This window comes from Falco peregrinus, chromosome 6, assembly GCF_023634155.1.
Source record: "Falco peregrinus isolate bFalPer1 chromosome 6, bFalPer1.pri, whole genome shotgun sequence".
Taxonomy (NCBI): Eukaryota; Metazoa; Chordata; class Aves; order Falconiformes; family Falconidae; genus Falco; species Falco peregrinus.
The window spans coordinates 46,483,681-46,502,948 of record NC_073726.1 but is presented as its reverse complement, the minus strand read 5'-3'; the positions used below and the strand labels follow the sequence as shown (position 1 = coordinate 46,502,948).

Here is a 19,268-nt window from a genome sequence, read left to right as displayed (position 1 = left end):
TTTGATATACTACAACCAGAGGCACAAGGGAGGGCTCTTGCATCAATATAGAGTACAAATACGAATTTTTTGCTAGTTATTTTTACTTCAGTGCTCGATTTTTTTTTCCTTCTGCTTCATCAGCTTCATTGAACATAGTGAAATGATTTGTTAATACTCCCATTCAAGTCTTCAACACAAAACCAAAATACCCCTAGGACACAGATGAAGTATGGAAGACAGATGCATAGTTTTCCAGAGCAGCATTGCTTATTGCGTGGGTGCGTTGTTCATTTATTTTTCCATTTATTCCTTAAGCTGCTTTGCTAACAGCTTTTCAGAATAAGATAAAAAGGGTTTTCTTCTAAAGAACCATAAAACCACTCCTCAATGCCAGCATACCTTTAACATTAGTCCATCAACTCTAACATCAACATGTTCATCTGATTTTGAATTGTCATTTAACTTGTACATGGCCATGAACTGAATAAGACTCTGCTTCAAATCCAACACAAACTGATTTAGCCAAAGAATACTTCTCTCATCCAGGGTGAACTGTAGAGCATTCAACTGGCCATACAAATTTGGACATGGAACTACAAAAGAAAACAAAAAAAAAATCATGAGAATAAGTAAAATATTTAGGGGTTGGTTTTGGGGTTTTGTTGTTTTTTAAAAAAACCACCAAAACACAAGTGCAGATTTACATTTTCACCACTTTTTATGCCTGAGAAAGACTGGAAACCCAGTCCTTCGGTCCCAAAGAAGAATAAATTGTTAGGGGATACCTAAAGTGGTGCTTCTTCCTCTCAATCCAAGCAAGTAACTGAGTTTTTGAATGTAAAAGCTAGTATTAGAATAGAATGAAGTCTGAGGAGAGAGGGAGACTGTCCTCATTACACAGGAAGGGCAGGACCAAGAAGATCTGCCTTCCTCAAGTCCCATCCCCAAGAAATCCACTGACATTTCAGTAGATAAAACAGGGCCAGCCCCATAACACATTAATAAAAGTAACTCCAGCAGACCTTCATTGCATCTTAGATACTGCTGCAATAGTCTGAGTTCTTTTACGTAGTCATTGAGTTCTTTCATGTAGCCAGACAGTAGAACTGCAGAAAAAATAAATTATTCATTCTCCAGCATACATGTATGTGTCAATAAAAATTCTGTGATTTTTTTCAGATTCAAAAGCCATGTTTGTAAAAAATAGTATTTACAGGAGTTTGCCAGGAGCAAGGACCGTGGAAATGGAGCAGTGTTGTGTTCCTTCAATTTTAGAAAGCCACTGCCTGTTTCCAGTTGTCAACCTGGAATCAGTAATAAGCTTCATAAAGGTGAAAGTAGCACACAAAATTCATAGTTTGGTAGAAGAAAAAAAAAAAAAGCCTTACTAGGAAAGTCTTTTCCGTCTGGGTAGTAATATTCAGTGAATTCAATATGAATAGCTGGCATTTCTGGTGGAAGATAAAGTGACTTCTTATTGCAAGAGATCAGAGCTTTAGGGGAAGAACGACACTGATCCGCTGTTGAAACCTGTAAAAGATAAAAGATTAATTTCATTAATGCATTACATTTTTATGAAACATTAAGCATTTGTAGCTGCAAAGCACTGCCCCTAGTAGGGTAACACTCCACTGCTCTCAGGTGTAGATCCCCAACTATACCAAGTGCTGACAATGAGACGCACCTAGTTGCCTTGTAGTAGAAGCAATCTGCATAGAATAGTTTCACAAGAAAACTATACAGTATTAACAGCACCAGATCCCCCTACCTTGATGCAAGGCAGGAGGCAGCAAGTCATTTTCAAAGGTGTTCAGTAGAAGCCTAGAATGATCTGGTATCTTTACTGCAAACACTACAGATCCTGTGTAAGCAATTATGCTAGGACATGGTGTATTTGCATACTGTCTGTTCAAAAGGATCCCGTATCTAGATGATAAGGGATAGATAAGCTAGGTAAGTTTATTACACAAGTGTTTGGAAGTCTTTGTACAGTCCTAAGGACAGATTTCAGTACACAGGCTGACTCTCGACGATATACTAAGTGAGGTGTACAGCACACACCTGACAGAGACACATATGCTTAGCTATGCCCGAAGGTCTACTTCACAGGAGAATCAAGACACTATAGAACAGTAATCCTCCATTTCTGTTTCCTTCCAACATAAATTATGAAGCATGAAAGAGATCGTCTTTTGATATACATTTCACCTTAAATTTCTTGGAATGTGCCCTACTTCAAAATGTTGTCAAAACAAAGCTCTTTCATCCAACACTTAGTAGATCAGACTGCTAGTTCAAAATTAGCCAATGTATTAATATTGAATATATAATGATGTCTACTTGTATTCGCTTTACTGGAAACAATGAATATATAACCTTTATGAGCCTGCTTCACTCTACATAGCCATATTCAAGCTGCAAACACCTCTGTATTAACACACACAATAATTCAAGTAATAACAGTTCTATTGAGAAAAATATCTTTTTGTAAATTGTATAGAAATAGTGACAATTTAAAAAATTGAAAATTAATTTGTGTAGGGAGGAGGAGACAAGAATCTGAAGAGTAGAAGGCAAATGAAAACATTAACAGTACAAAATGATATTATAAAACCACTTCAAACAGCTGAAGGCTTCCAGCAGCAAGCTGCAACCTCCCACTCTACCAGAATCAACATGGCAAAAAGCCATTGAAATCTGGAACCAGAACAAGCAAAAGTCACAATGACTAAAGGCACACACTAAGCATTTTGTTAGAAATTTAGAGTAGATCCTCCCATATAACTAATAATCTGTCTTATGAGATATACTCCTCCTTTATTCCAGTTCCCTCCTACTTACACCAAAGAGTGAACCTGGACCACAACCAGAACTAAAACTACTCATTCAGACAAGGTGGGGGGGGTGAGGGTGTGTGCACGTGTGCCGGGGGAGGAAGAATGGATAAAGTATCTACTCAAAATATCACTGGAGGAGGGAGGGTCTGGAAGAATAATTAAAAAAAAAAATTGTGATGTACTTTGAAAAAGATAATTAACAACAGCATGAAACACAAAACCACATATTAAAACCCTGGGTACCTAACAATACAATGAAACCATGACATTTCAAATGTGACAGTTTGGGGAGCTTGGATGAAAAACATAATTGTTATAGTGTATCATCATTTAATGTAAAGGTAATAAAATATCCACAAACTTTAACAAACCAGGAACAGGTCCATAAAGGTCTAATCCAATAATGAATGGAAAGACTTCTATTAATTTCCATGGGCTTCAGAACCGTCCCTTAAAAAAACATAGTTATGTAACAGTCAAGGGCAAAATAGCCCCAGTTTTACTAACTTGAAGAAATGTACCTGATATATATTGAAATCTGCAAGTCTAACCACAATAGGACTAGACATCAGTTTGCCCTTTGGTTGTTGGGAAGATACAGAGGAAGCCCTAGGTGTTCCTTTCGGTATCTGTTCCTTGCCTGTAGGAAAGAATAGTGATGGAATCATTGAAAAGAACAGTCTTTTTTAGAACAGTTTTAACATTTCATGGAATTAGAGCATTAGTGATGCAAACAAAGTACCTGTTTGTAGGTTCTGAGGAGATACAGCGGGTGGTGATTTGGGAGGAGAATCTGTGACCTGGTCCTTAACAGCCTGCTTAAGCAGTTCAACATTGCTTTTGAATTCATTTAGTAATTCTTTGGCCCATCCACTTCTGGTTTTAGTTGCATCACTATAATGCATCCAGTGATTACAGCTGTCTCCTGCAAAAACGAGGAATGGGGGAAATATTAACTCACTTGGAAGTTCGCTTGCAATCTGATAACAATTTTATACTATTTCACAATTCTTCTTCAAAACATAATCTCACTGCATGCTGTAATTATAGAACAACAGAAGTTATAACAGATGTTAAAACAGAAGTTACATATTACATAAAAGCAAGTCTCACTGCTTCACAAAATCACTCAGAAAACAATATAATATTGCCACCCGCCTTTTAACACCAGTTACTAATGCTCAAAACTTCATTGAATACTTCTGGTTCACAGAAATTTGATGACACATTAATGTCATATGTGAGAATGTGCAAAAAAAATGTTCCATTAAAAAAAGTGAACCCAAGTAACAGCACAATGTTCTCATGCTCATTTTTTCCAAGCTTTATCTTTCCTTCCAGAACTGTGTCCTAAGAAATTCCTGGTCCCTTTCCAGAAATGTATTCTCTTTGTCTTGGCTCTCTAGCACCTCTTATGGCACACAAAAAATAAGGTAAATTCAGTCAGTGCTGCAGCGCACACAGCCTTAAAAATCAATCCCAGTGAAAATTCTTTTATCCCTAGCATGTTTCTGTCAGTCAAACATTTAAACCCCTGAGAGTAAGTGACATCTCTGCAAACAGTCCCCGTAAAGACTGTCTACCAACCTGTTCAATAATAAGGATGCAATACAAATAACTTCTGTCAAGTGGTGTATCATTCTTTAAATACCAGCATGTGAAAACTTATTTTATTTGGGACTTAATGAGGCTTTGGATACTTACACTGGGGACCGAGTAGATATGGTTGTTACTAAAATAGGAAAATGTTTTGGGAAAAAATTGTGACTAATCATCAAGTCTAAATTTCAGCATGGAAGAAGCTTTAAGGGAGGGGCCTATCACAAGAGACATTTTTCCCCACCCTCCTGCCTCACAGCCTTTTGATGGTTATTCATATCCTTCAGGCTAAGGAAGAAGGGAAAGGAACATGGAAGAAAACAGGAAGAGAGCAAGAGGGCAAATATATATTAAATTCAAGTCCATGAAGCTGGGATTCTCCAAAACAGGGCTGAAGTGGGATCACCCCAAGCACATAAACTCTGAAGTACCTACAGGACAGCAGCATTATAGGGAAAGCTCTCATACCCCTTCTGGGAAGTCAGTATGGGCAGGTATCTCTCTGAAGTGCTTGCACACTACTAACACATGCAGCAGTAGGAACATGTGGGAGCAGGAGAAACTGGAGATCTGCATGCGGTTGCAGAGCTATGATCTCACTGGGATCACAGAGACATAGTGAGATAGCACACAAAACTGAAACGCTGCAAGGGATGGACACAAGCTCTTTGGGAAGCACAGGCCAAGAAGGCAAGGAGGATGAATAGCCCCTTCAGTGAGATCAGTGGCAACATCTGGAGCTCTGCCCTGGGATGAATGATGAGCGCTTACAGGTTGGGATTAGAGGGCAGACTCAAATATGGATGACATTGTGGTGAATGTCTGCTACAAATCATCTGATTAGGAAGATGATGAGGTCTTCTTCAGACAAATGGAAGAAGTATCATGACCCTGGTCCTCATTAGAAACTTCAGCCACCCCAGTATCTACTGGAAGGACAACACAGCAAGATACAAGCAATCCATGCAGTTTCTGAAAGTGCACCAATGACCACCTCTTAACAGAGGCAGTCAAAAGAGCACACGCTCTGCTGGACCCGATTCTTATGAAAAAAATAGGGAGAACTCATCAGGGATGTGAAGGTCATGGGCAGCCTTGGCTGCAGTGACCATGATATGGTGGAGTTCAGGATTCTGAGGTGAAGGAACAAGGCAAAAAGCTGAATGACAGCCCAGGCCTTCAGGAAAGCAGCCTTTGGCCTGCTTGAAAGAATCTTGTGGTATGTAAGAGGAGTCTAGGAGAGCTGGCTGATGTTTAAGAATCACCTCCAACCCAAAGAACAGTCCACCCTGAAAAGCAGGATATTACCAGATATAGAAGGATGCCCGTGTGGATGAACCAGGAGCTCCTGTCTAAATTCAAAGATAAAAAGGAAGCGCACAAGATGTGGAAATAGCATCAAGTTACCCAAAAAGAATATGGGGGATGGTGTTAGGAATGCCAAAGCCCATCTGGAGTTGAATCTACCAAGGTGCATTAAGGACAAGAAAGGTTTCTACAGGTGTATCACCAGCAAAAGAAAGAGTAGGAGAAAGCTTGGGCTTGCTGCTGAATGGGACAGGGGACCCGGTGACAAATGACATGGAGAAGACCAAGGTAACTCAATGTCTTCTTTGCCTCAGCCTTCACTGGTAACACTTGTCTTCATAATTCCCAGGTCCCTGAGACCTTTTGGAAGGTCTGGAGCAAGGAAACCTTCCCCTCAGCTGAGGAGCATTAACTCAGGAAACACTTAAACACATCAGATATACACCAGTCCATGTCAACTTGATGAGATGTGAACGAGTGCTGAGAGCACTGGCCAATATCATGGGGAGGCCACTATGAATTATCTTTGAAAGTTTATCATTGTATAGTGATCAGGAAAGGCTCTTGAGGACTGGAAGAAAGCAAATGTCATTCCTATCTTCAAGAAGGAGGATGAAAACAAGGAGCCAGTCAGCTTCACCTCAAAGGAGGTAATGGAGGAAGGTAACAGTGGGCAACAGAGCAAATAATCCTGGAAACCATTTCAAAATACGTTAAGGACAGGAAGGTGATTGCGACAGGAAGGTGATTGAGAGTACACATGCATGGATTTATGATGGAGACATCATGCCTGATGAACTTCACAGCTTTCTACTGTAAGATGACTGGCTTGATGGATGAGGGGAGAGCATCGGATGTTGCTGAGATTTAACAGTGTCTGTAACATCCTCAATGACAAAATGATGAAGTACTGACTAGTTAAGGACACAGCGAGGTGGACTGGAAACTGGCTAAACCATTAGTCTTCAAGGGTTGGGATCAGCGATATTAACTCCAGCTAGATGCAATCATCTGTGGTGTATCTTCAGGGCCAATATATCTTCATTAATAACCGGGATGATGGGACAGAGTGCACCCTGAAAAGCTTTGCTGCAGATGGTACAAAACTAGGAGGAATGGTTGATACACCAGACAGTTGTGCTACCATTCCTCAAAAGGCTAGAAAAGTGACCCCACAGTAATCTCATGAACTTCAAAGGGAAATCAAAGTCCAGCATCTGGAGTACAGGCTAGAGGCTGACCAGTTGGGAAGCAGCTTTGCAGAAAAAAACCCACAAATCTGAGACAGTAAGTTCAATATGAACAAGCAATGTGTCCTTGATGCAAGGAAAGCCAACAGCACCTTGGGCTGGCTGCTTAGGAAAAGCACTGCCAGAAGGTCAACAGAGGTGATCTGTGCCCTTTGCTGAACGCTGGCAAGACTATATTTGGAGTGCTGCGTCCAGTTCTGGGTTCCCCACTACAAGGTGGCCATGGATCTACTGGAGGGAGTCCAGCTAACGGTCACAAAGATACTTAAGGGACTAGAACACTGCTCAAGGAAAGGCTGAAATAGCTGGGATCATTTAGCCTGCAGAAGAGAAGGCTCAGAGGGATCAATGTTATAAATGACTGAGTATGACAGGGAAATAAAGAGAGGGAAGCCAGTTTCTTCTCAGTGGTGCCCAGTGACAGGACAAGAGGCCATAAGCACAAAGTGAAATAAATTAAATTGAAACATTAAAAAGAAAAAGCTTTTTCTACTGTGAGGTTGGTTAAACATTGGACTAAATTGCCCAGGGAGGATGTAGAGTCTTCACCCTTGGAGCTATTCAAAACCTAACTGGGCACAATCCTGGGAAGCTAACTTTAATTGACACCACTTTAATCAGAGGGGTTGAACAAGACAGTTTCCAGAGATGCCTTACACCCTCAACTATTCTACAATTCTATATATGGAGATTTCATTACCACATTTATCTGTGAAAAATGAAGAGTGGACCACATTGTAACAAGAAAACAATATTTTAGTGGAGCTGGAATTGATGTTGCTACCACGTGAATTTATTGCTGGTTTTCCAGGAAGAAAATGCTGTCCAGTTTCTCATACTGTCTCAATATAACAGCACAACCACGGATTTCCTGTGCTGCAAAATGTCCTGCATGACGGCACAGCAGCAGCTTTCTCTGATCATCATCCAGGAACACATCAGCTGCACAGATAACGGATCTGGATAGAAGTTTCTGTGAGAGCTGGTCTGGAGGACAAGTGAAGTGATGGATTGCTCTACAGACAGGTTTACAACATCCAATAAGTTTGGCTTATGTTAGGGTTATCGCAGTCAACAGACATAAAACCTGCTTAATTTTTGTTAAGTACTATGAAAGGCTATTGTTGGAAGGCTTGATTTTTCAATGGGTTAGAAATTTACCCCACTGCAATTATACCTCAAGACTCTCTTTAGAGTCTTTCTGGGTGGGGTCTGTTACAAAAACAAACAAAAAAACGACACAAGTACTTAATCTGCAAAATAATTGTCGAGAGCTTTTTCCTGAAGTATTAATTGCAATTTCGAAGAAGACTATACCAAAACAGCTATTTCTAAATATGGCATAGGTCAGAAAGGTACAACACCAGAAAACAACCTCCTTGCCCACTGTTACAGAATATTAATACGGTGTCCTTCAGTATGCAATATTGCAGAGCCTTGACTGCAGGGTAGGAATGCTCTGCATGTCAGGTGATAGCCTGATATAGCAGTATATAGAGGCATGATACCTACATGGCTAGAGAACTTCCTTCGAACTTTGAAGATAAAGATGAATATGCTTTTACTTTGAGTAAAGGGACTCTCTGCTCTGTGATGATAGTTTGCCCATAGAATTGCCACACCCACGAAACTGTGAGAAAATTATGACATCTTAAGTCAGAAAAAGAAACTTTCTGGCATGTTCCTTGTCCCTCCACACATACACCCTATTAGATCAAACACCACCACCTCTAGCAGATTTTTGTCATAGCTTATTAGTGAGACCTAGATTCCTTTTACTTAAACGTATTTGTATGGCACGCTGTTTAAGACCACAGGAGAATACTACCTTTAGAGGCACCACCTTTGTTCTGCAGATGATCTTTTCCATCTCTGTTTTCACGTAGTTGGAGTTACGTCCCATGTAACCATTACCCAAAAGCATTCTCAGTGAGCTTTTAACATGCTCATCCAAGAGCCTACAGTGCATGGTTCTATCTGGCTAAGAACCCTTCCAAAAGAAAGAACTTTATTTATTTCCCTGGTTCTCTACATTTCTCTGAGGGAAGCTCACAGAAATCACAGATAGATCCTACTATGCCTAAGTGAGGGTCTGCATCAGAAGTGACAGTAAATGAAAAACATCTGGGTCACAAGACAGGCATGTGTTAAACCTCTATAACTTAAGGTCCCACTTTTATAGGGCAGGAAACTAGTATCACAAATTTCAAACCATATTAGACCAATCTATAGCAAAGAAATAATAACTGGTTTTCTTAAGCATATTCTTTTCTAGGGCTGTGTGTTTTTATTTGACCTACACTAAATCAGATTTTTTAAGATGCAAAAACTATACTTGCTACTTATGCATGAAAGAGACTGAAATTACAGGATTCCATCTGCAACCATGAGTGACAAGAAGGACATGAGGCAAGCTATGGCCAATTCACATCTTTAACGTACATGGATAATCACTCCAAACTGACTGGTTTGTGTTAGTAAAAAGCACAACAAAGCATAATCCCCCACTGTAATGGATTGCCTTTGATCTCCAATTCAACAGCAAAAACTTATTTTATCTCTTCTTCTAGATTTCCGAAAAACATATTTACTAGAGATTATCTGTAAGAAATGCTTCTTTGGAAATTGCTAACACCAGTTTAATAACAATTCCTTAATAAAAGGCTATACAACTGAATCTCTACACGCTGGATTCCTGTTTAGCAAAATGAAATAAAAAAGTAAACATCGCTTGGAAATGGACATAAAACGTAAGGCTTCTATAGGGGAATACATCTAGCAGACTGACTCTTGCCAATACCCAGTCAGTGAATTCTCAGTCTGCCATACTGCCTTCCTCTGTCAACACATGATTCATGTCAGAAATATGTAAATGCCGTTTTGTTGACCAAACAGTACAGTGAAAAGGAAAAGTGTTTGGCCTGAAGTAACTAATTCACAGAAATTAAATTGATTCCCACATTATTACTTCCGTTATTTGTGTATGCATACAGAAGGAAATGAAAAGGTGTGTATTTCAAATGCTTAGAACATTATTATCCAAGCTATATACATATACACACACACACACACTTTTTAGTATTTGAGCAAGGTAGTTACATTCACAGGTAATTCACAAATGCTCACTTTCATACCTGCTTTGTGAAATGGATAATAGTCCACTGTTAAATAGCTGAAGGAAAGCTGCATGGCCCCTCCTGTAACACGTCTATTTGGGTCTGTAAAATAAAACAATGCTCAGCTCTGCAGACATTGTATTTAGCATGTTAGTTCTCACATTGCTGCATTCCTTTGAACACCTAATAGCTACTTCCTCCTTTCCTTCACTGGCTCTCCTTCCAACTTCATTATCTTCCCTCAAAATTTTCATTCAGGTAGTCTTCACTGGTTTCTAAAGATCAGCTTGAAGAACTCCATGTTCTGTACTTGATCACTACTAAAAAATTGTATATTGTTTTAAATGCTATTAAAAAGTAAAGGCAACTCTTTGAACACATATTAGTGCAGTTTTTCCTGAAACAAAACTTTCCACACTGAATATATGATTATGATCAGTCATTCAAAGTCATCATTTACTTTCAAGAATACTGTAAATATAATTTTTTTTTATTTGACATATTTTATTGCAGTGAAGAGGTCTTCTGAAAGTCCTCTGTTCTGAATTTTCCACTGCTAAATTCAAACTTTATGGCCAAAAATAAAAGACCAGTAAAGAAATCCCACTAAGAATGATAAATCCCAACTGCAGCAGATATAGTACATGTAAGGAAATATGTCTTTAGCCAGTGAACCTTATGCTCTGCTGGTCTACAAGTGTCTTTGCTAAAACCTAAGTTTTTTCTTCAGGAAGACCTTGTACACCTCTAAATTTTTCAGTGACTAGCCAGCTCCTTGGATATACACTGATGTCATTCTCTCCTGATCACTTTTAAAAGGTGTAAAAGAAGAGTCATTTGTCTTTTTTTCTGATTCTAAATTCAGCTATATGCAATAGCTTGTAATTTAAAAAAAAAAAAGCAAAGTACAAGCATTGCACAGAAAATTATAACCACAAAACACTCGCTCCATTCTTTGTGTGCTGCAGAGCATATAAAATTCTCTAAATTAGTAACCAAAGAGGACTGCTCTTTTATTAGTCTGTATTTTATAATACTATTACAGAAGCAAATTGTATAGTAACCCTTTCAAGCCTCAGTAATGTTGCCACTGCATTCTTCATAACCCAGTTAACTTACAATATAAAAGCAAAACAGCAGTAACAATCAGACCGGACAGCATCAGTTTCTAGGACAGGAAAACACTGAGCTACTAGCACTCAACGTAGTTTTTATTGCATTTATTCTAAAATAATTCCATTTAATAATGAAATTTTGTCTTGACAGAGGCATCTAGCTAATTTAAATGTGTCCACAGACACTGAAGACAATTCTGATTATTTCTCTAAAATAAAGACTCTTGATTAACATTACTGTAATCCCAAAAATGTCTTCTAATGATTATGGTTCACAGGCACACAACTTAAAAAAATTACCTTTTTCTTTAGAATGGATATCATCACATATATGTAGATCCAAATGGGAGATTACTAAGTGATGAGAAGTTTCCTTAACATCAAAATCATTAAACAATTTTACTATTGCATCATTTTGATCAGGTGCTGCTGTTGTCTGGTGTGCTTTCACCTGCTGAGAGCTGGGCGCAGGGGCAGAGCTCTGAAAAAACAGTTACATCAATTTGTAAAGTTTATCCTTCCTTTCAAGCACAAGTATCCTTGTACTGACTCAAAACAAGCCTTCGAAATAAGGAAAAAAATCTGAACCCCATGCATTCACCTTGGATGTTACAGAGATTTAAATGTGCTGGTTTGTAACAAAATTAAGTTGAACTAATGGCTAGATGTCACAAAGAGGCAATGCCAGTGCATCCTCATTCTCCTGTTCCCCACACTTCTTTACACTCCTGTCACTTGCACCAGTAGTACTTTTCTAACTTTTGTTGCAAGCTGTTCAGGGAACTAAACCAACTTAAAACAATCATGTTTTTGTTGGGGTCATTTCTGAGTTCCCCAAACTACATCACAGTAGGGTTGAACGTGAGCTAGTGACAGTATCAGGAAATTGGTGAGATTCAAGTACAGGGAATTGAAGAATCAGGACCTCCCTGCTCAGTAACAGCTAACCATCAAATCACATCACATCATCAGGACCACCACAAGAACTAAACTCTCCATTACAATACAGGAGCTTTATTGCAAGAGATTCTTAAAAATGACTTTACTCAGTCTTAGTAATAAGTTACGGTTTATTTTTATAGGACTATCTTTTATCGGGGTGTTTGTGCTGCTTCTTCAGAGACAGCAAGTTCCTTTCCCCCAACACTCACACAGCCCAGCTGGTCTAGTCCGCTGTACATGCTGAAAGGTGACCAGGAGTTAATGTAAGACTATCTTAGGTGCAATATCACATCTACACCAGCAGAAACATGTTAAAAGCAAAATTATTTTTCACTATGTATTCCAACAAGAGAGCTGCACGATGGAAAGCTCTTACTGAAAGCTAATTTTTCAGTACCATGAAACCAAATGGCACGCGCTTAAAATCATTATAGTAAGTATATCTATCCACACACTAAGGTTATCTTAGCGTGTCCTTATTACTATTTTTTAATTCATAAACACAAAACATTCGGACAGCAGATTTACTAAGCATGTTAGTCAACTGTTAAGTAAATACTTTACATGGACAAATACAACTTTGTTCCTTCCTGAAATTAGCATCACTACATAAAATCTTGTAAAACAGTCTATTTCATACTACTGTGAATCATTCACAATGTAATTTAAAATATATAGATGAATGGAAATATAACATTCTGTAAAATAAATTAGCACAACTAACCACACTGTGTTGCATTTTAGAACATATAATAATGATATAGCGAGACAACCAATTATCATACCTGTGTTGTTTCAGAAGCCAAGCTTTTTCTCTGTTCTGTTGACTTCTCTATGGCTTCGCTAAGAGATTTGGCATATTGCACCATGGCTTTCAACTGGGAATCGGTCAAAACCCACAGCAAATCATCCAGTATCAGAACCAGTTTTGATGCCACGACATTACAATCCTTTAACTGTAAAATAAAATTTTAAACAAGTCAAATGGGTTCATTATATACTTACATTTCTAATATTAAATGCAAGGAATAAAAAAGTTGAATGCAAAACCACCCTTCCCAAAAAGGAAATTTCTTCCACATAAATAGCAAACAGTTTTTATTTTAAATCTTACTCCTCTCATTAACTAAGAAGTACCTAAGATATAGTATATTTATGCCTAGCTTTTTATTTATCTGGTATGCACTGGATATTAAACTGAGGCATTTCTCTAAATGTAAGTAATGTAAATATTGCCTGAATCTAGAGAGGTAAGAAAACATGCATCGTCATAAACAAGGCTCTGCAGATCAAGCAATTTCATTAGTAGGACCTGTGCAAGGTCTTCATCTTCAAATTCTGCCTGAAATATTTCTGGTAAACTCTACAGTCTTACCAATCATATAATATTTAAAATTTTGATCAGCCAATTCTCATTTGATATGGCCTAACTTTAAAAGCCTCGCTATGTGTATGAATGCATTAAGAGCAAGAGCTAAAAATCAATTCATGAAATAATAAAAAAATTCAAACTTTTTAAGCTTACCCTTCTTTTAAGCGTGACCCTAATTTTTGATTGGTTAGTGATCAGTCGAACTGGAGCACTCATGATTTCATGCTTAGAACTCTGGATTGCATCTGCCTCTATCCTGATCATCTGCCAGTTGATTTCTTTAAAAGTCAAAACCTTTAAAAAGAAAGAAAAAAAACAGAACAGCACCTTCATGCAATATGACATGTTTCATTTGTACCTAAGTGTGTGCATGTGTATGTACATATTCGTACATATATACACACACATATATACTCACACATACACACACATGTATACTTCATTCAAAGCCATATGAACAAGTACAAGTCACTTGTTATTCCACTTACAGGTATCAGGATGTAAAGCCCTGATCCTTCCCTCTACCTCCAGAATGTCACAGAAATGTTAAGCTAGTTCCAAGCAGGCAGAGGTTAGAAGCAGCATTTAAAATATTCAGAAGAAAATAAAGGTTACAATTACTGCATACTAGGTTACTTTTGGTAGAGGAAGAAAAGAAGATTATGTAGTTTGGTTTCAAAATGCTAAATCCTAGTATAACTAAAAAAAACAACCAGAGAGGGAAGCAAAGCTACAGGATGGCAGAGGTTTTTGGAGTGTTTTATTTCAATTAAAAAAGAACGTGAAACATCAAGCACATCGCATGCCATATAGACCCCACAAGCTTTGAATCCTTTGCATGGATTTCTAGAAGACACAGCAAGCAAATGTTAGGATAATGATGGCAGAATAATGATACAAGAGCAGCAAGTACAGCTGGATATCGAAAATCAAATATAGGAAAATGAGTGATTGTCCAGCAGCAACATCATGGAGAACAGCAAATGAACAGACATCAAGAGGAAAAAAACCATCAATTCTAGTTTCTCTAAAACTCCTTCCTACATTACTCTGAAGAAAAAAAAAAAAAACCAGCCATGAGAAAAGTGGAAGAAGGAAGTGTTTGTTTGGCATGTGTCTTTATTTTTCAGCTGTCATTCTCCTCATGTCAATTTGAAAACTGTACAGCCTGTATCCTGCAAATATAAGCAGAGACTTAAGTAAAACATAGCTGATGTGTTTGGGAAGGAACACACACAACAAAGCAAGCCAGATGGAAAGGCACAGTGCAAAGGAGCCTAAAAACCACTGTTTGCAGAATAAGCAGAGTACCTACTCTCCTCATCCAGGAGATGTAGCATGAATGGAAGCTTCTAAAAAAAATATCTAAGGCGATTCCCTATTCCATTAAGAGTGTAGCTACAGTGCAAAGCTAAAAGCTTACTCCCTTAAAATGTAGTTTAGCAAGTTATCTTTATAGTACAGCGTCAGTTTTGTTCATGTAATATACTGCTATCAAATCATTCACTAGTTTCTAGAAATTTGTGTTTCCAGAATTCATTGCACTAAAAGTAACGCTCCGCAAGTACAGCTCTGTTGTGTATGGGGTGACTATTCTTCCTAAAAAGCACAAAGTCAAAAAAGATGGCAATGCAAAATTCCATCTAGTCAAACTTTAATTCTTCCTCTTTAGACTTCATTAACAAGAGTATTAGCATACAGATAAGCTGCAGGAAAGAGAAAAAAATGTAAGTTTTCAACTTAACGATTTTTGGGGTATTTTTAACTAACATTCTCTTGGTGTTTCTTTTATTACATAAAAAGAAACTACCAGGCTCCTTAACTCTGAGTAAAATCTGTTCTGAAAGAATCATCTCTAAATGGGCAAAATTTGAAACACCTATTATTTATCTAAAGGCCAAATGCATGCTAAAATAAGTCTCTCCCAAAACAACACACTATTTAGAATCAACCTTGCACTCAATATGTATTTTACCCTGGCTACATGTGAGAAAGCAAAAGAATGGTGTACACCATTCCAGGACTTCCATTGTAAGTTCTCCCAGACAAAAGGAAAAAAGTATGCACTTCACTGCTATTATTTCTTTGTATACATATGATCTAGTTATTCAAAGAAAAATATTAAATTCTTGCACAGGAACTTTGTTAAAATTCAGTAAAACCACCTAAAGAAAAAAACTTACTAGGCAAACCCTCACAAGCAAATAACTAACCAGTTAAACCTTTAAATATAATAGAAATAATAATAAAACCCAGCACAATGCCTTATCCTTCCACATTTAACATACCATTCTTTTTTCTTTCAGTACTCTTCAAGTCTGGTCTAGTTTGCACTTTTAAACGGTCACAAGCTTGGAGAGGAGAATGTAAGAGAGGAACAGTACGTATGCTTGCCCTAGTCTTCCCTAAGCATCCACTTTGGCCACCACTAGAGACATGACATTTGATCTGACTTACATCCACCATTTTTACATCCTTGTGTTCCTAGAGGACAGCTGAAATTACTGAGCACAGAATGTCTCCATTCCCAGTAACGGCATGTTTTCTAGACTGTATAAGGTTGCAATTCCTCCTCCTTTACGATAAAAACAAGGAAAAAAAGTTAGCAAAAGATAATTTTTACCTCTCCACGTTGAGCTTCTTGTATTCTGGTAAATCTGAGGTCAGCATGTTCCCAGTTAGCATTTACACTATATATTCTCAGCTGGGAAAGTTCAAATGAAGCATTAAAGGCTTTTGCACCAATCCTTATTATAATGGAGTTCACAGAAACCGAAATGCCTTCTACCACTTTTTCAGCAAAGCCATATTCACTAAAAAGTGAAATGCCAACATATTAAATACAAACCTAATAAAAGGGCACAAAATTAAAGTTACTAAACAGCTGAAATGCAGTATGAAACAAACCATAAAATAAGTTCGTAATGTATTGTCCAGTTACAATTTTTTGCTAAATATACTTGATCAAGTTTACAGTAATTTCCACTCTATGATCCTAAATTCAAAAAACAGTCATTAAAGAACGTATTTTGGATCAAGATAAATCTCCACGAAGTAGAAAAATTAATACAATTTTTCCATGTTATTTTATATATATATATATAAATAAATGTATAAGATATATCTGTATTATACAAACATAGGAATAGCAGCCTACAGCATTACATAGAAATTGTACTCTTCTTCATGTATACATAAGAAGTATTTCACGTCAAATTAATTATTTAATTCCGATCTGGTTAGTGTTTATCTCTATAAGCTAAATTATGCCATCCATTAAAACTAGTAACTTTTCATATATGTAAAATTGAATAAAGTATTTGCTTTGCTTCATTCTGTAAAAGAAATGGTGGCTACATTTCTACACCAAATCAACGTGGATTCCAGTACTAAAAAAGATAATGCAGTTGCAGTTAATTTTTAATAAAAATCTTACGTGTTCTGAGTGTTTTAGATTAGTGAATGGAAAAATACATTTTAAATATTCTTTTAAGATCTAAATTTTTTTGCCTTTGGGGTTTTTTTTCTTCTTGCTTTAAAAGTACAGTTTATGTGTTTTGTCATTCCTTTTCCTTTTTATAACTTTCAGCCTACACAGGATTTCTATGGCAATGATTTTCAAGCTGTACCCTAGGAGATGCAGAGGCCCATGGACAACTACACATCACGCAGCAGTTAAAATAAGAAAAGCAATTGAATCATCAAATTTGATTCTCTGTATATGGGTTCCTATGCCTACAGGAAAATGTTTTGGGTCCATAAAAAGGAAATCACTGATGTAATGCTATATTGTCCTGCCAAATTACTTGAGTTTTGGGCTACACAGTGTGCATGTAATAGTTCATGAAAATTTGGCTGCTACAATAAGGAAACAGAACTTACAACACTAACAAATAGTCCTTAACACTGGATTTTTTTTTTAGACCAAACAAAGAAAAAAGGAAAGTTAAAAAAAAAAACAAAAAACAAAAAACAAAACCAAGCCCAATTATAAAATTACATATATTTTCCAAAAAGATTGAAGTTATCTTTAATTTTTGAAAAATCTTACTATCAATTAAACTTGGTAAATTTTTGATGCAGTAGTTGCACCCATATGAAACATGCTTAGGAAACTCCATACACAGTTCAGACGTTCTTTCCAGGCTTGGGTCTAGATAATTCCATTATCACTATACATACATAACTCCACCCACAAGTAATAAAATAAAAATGTGGAAAGATGGAAACGGCAAGCTGCAACCCCATACACTTCTGGAAATGTGCAGGGGATCTAACTTTTCTAGTAATTCAAAATGAGTAATTCAAACTTTTTTGGATCAATTGCATGTATCATCACTGACCTCTGTCCGGATGCAGTTGCTATAGGAGAGGGTCCGTTAGGGGCACGTGGCTCTTCACATGTGCTCATTTCCATTACAACTTTATCCAAGGACTTGAAAAACAGAAGAAAACAAAACATTTGCACATTGTTTTGCAACTGGAGATCTAAGAGATAAAGTAAATAGATGACATATGAAGAGCAAAAAACCAAAACAAAAAAAATCACTTGAGGATCTTTTTCTGATATTTCTTATAAGGTCAATTTTCCCTTAATTTGTAACGTACTAGAATAATCTTTTTTTAAAATTTGTTCATATAAATTTTTAAATTTTGTGAATTCTAGCAGACCTTCCCATTTAAATATTGGATTACAGAATTCTTGATCCCCTAATATTTTTCATCCATCACACACATTTTCAAAAGAGGCATGATTTAATGCATACTTATCTGGGGTTTCTTCCTCTATGGTTGTTCTTTCAGTGGAATACTTAATACCTCCTGAGTTTTCCCAAATGGTTCAATAAATTCAGAAAATTTTAATGGAAAAATATTTCAAAATAGTTCACTAAAATTTGTGATAGCAGATAAAGTTTTGTGCTGCATCTTTGAAACAAAATCTGAATATATCTGATACATACATGACTATGTATACACTGTTTGTGTATATGAATCTTCAGTAGATCTAGTAAACCAACTAATTTCTAAAATTATATATTCTACTATAATTTACAACACATATTATAGTAAAAGTGTATGCTATTATTACATTCTTTGTACTTGAGGTGAGACACTTACAAAAGAATCTGGGAATAAGGGAATGAGACACCTAAATACTATTTTAACTGAAGGCTGTATTTAAATAGCAGAACTATGGTATGCATTAGCTATAATGTGTGTTAACGTGGGTGAATAAAGGGGAACAAACCAAATACAGAACCTTATTCCCAGCAACCGAATTAATCCAAGAATCTCCTAACTTACAATGTTTGTGACCTATGACCTAAATTTAACATACAACCTGAGAAGGCTCCTACTTTGAGGCTTGTAGTTCTGAATCTTGTCCCATTGGAAGCTCATTCAAAACACAACAGCTAATATTACTTCCTTGTCTATTTCTGACTTTATATCACCCCTTCTGAATTCCTCCATATACGTGCTCTTAGGGCACACAAACCACACTGAAAAGCTTTGTTCTTTATTTTAGATTTTTCATAATTCAACCTGTACTACCTACTGGGCTTTATTATTATATTGTGTTAATTATGCCTGTCTTCATAATCCACTTGCTACACATTCTTCTGTGCTACTCTTACCCATGAAATGCCCTGACTATTACCTACAAATTCATAAAACTCTCTACTCTGGATTTATTTTTATTTCACTACATTTTGATGCTTGAAAGGGAAGTGTGAGCTGTTAACAGT

At 37.0% G+C, this 19,268-nt stretch overlaps 1 protein-coding gene across 5 annotated transcripts in view; it reads right to left on the bottom strand.

Moving 5' to 3' along the window:
- The window catches only part of BLTP3B (bridge-like lipid transfer protein family member 3B), a 61,714-nt gene that overhangs the window by 21,716 nt on the left and 20,730 nt on the right, over positions 1 to 19,268 (bottom strand). For 4 of the 5 annotated variants that reach the window (XM_055808769.1, XM_055808766.1, XM_055808767.1 and 1 more), the window contains 10 exons: positions 17,865 to 17,956; positions 16,145 to 16,334; positions 13,675 to 13,815; positions 12,935 to 13,105; positions 11,508 to 11,688; positions 10,111 to 10,194; positions 3,562 to 3,744; positions 3,341 to 3,459; positions 1,371 to 1,512; positions 382 to 575 (listed from right to left, as the gene is read on the bottom strand). In XM_055808769.1, coding sequence (XP_055664744.1) covers positions 382 to 575; positions 1,371 to 1,512; positions 3,341 to 3,459; positions 3,562 to 3,744; positions 10,111 to 10,194; positions 11,508 to 11,688; positions 12,935 to 13,105; positions 13,675 to 13,815; positions 16,145 to 16,334; positions 17,865 to 17,956 — 1,497 coding nt within the window. Of the gene's footprint in view, positions 1 to 381; positions 576 to 1,370; positions 1,513 to 3,340; positions 3,460 to 3,561; positions 3,745 to 10,110; positions 10,195 to 11,507; positions 11,689 to 12,934; positions 13,106 to 13,674; positions 13,816 to 15,978; positions 16,104 to 16,144; positions 16,335 to 17,864; positions 17,957 to 19,268 lie in introns of those variants that run through there. The other variant, XM_055808768.1, reaches the window with a different exon arrangement.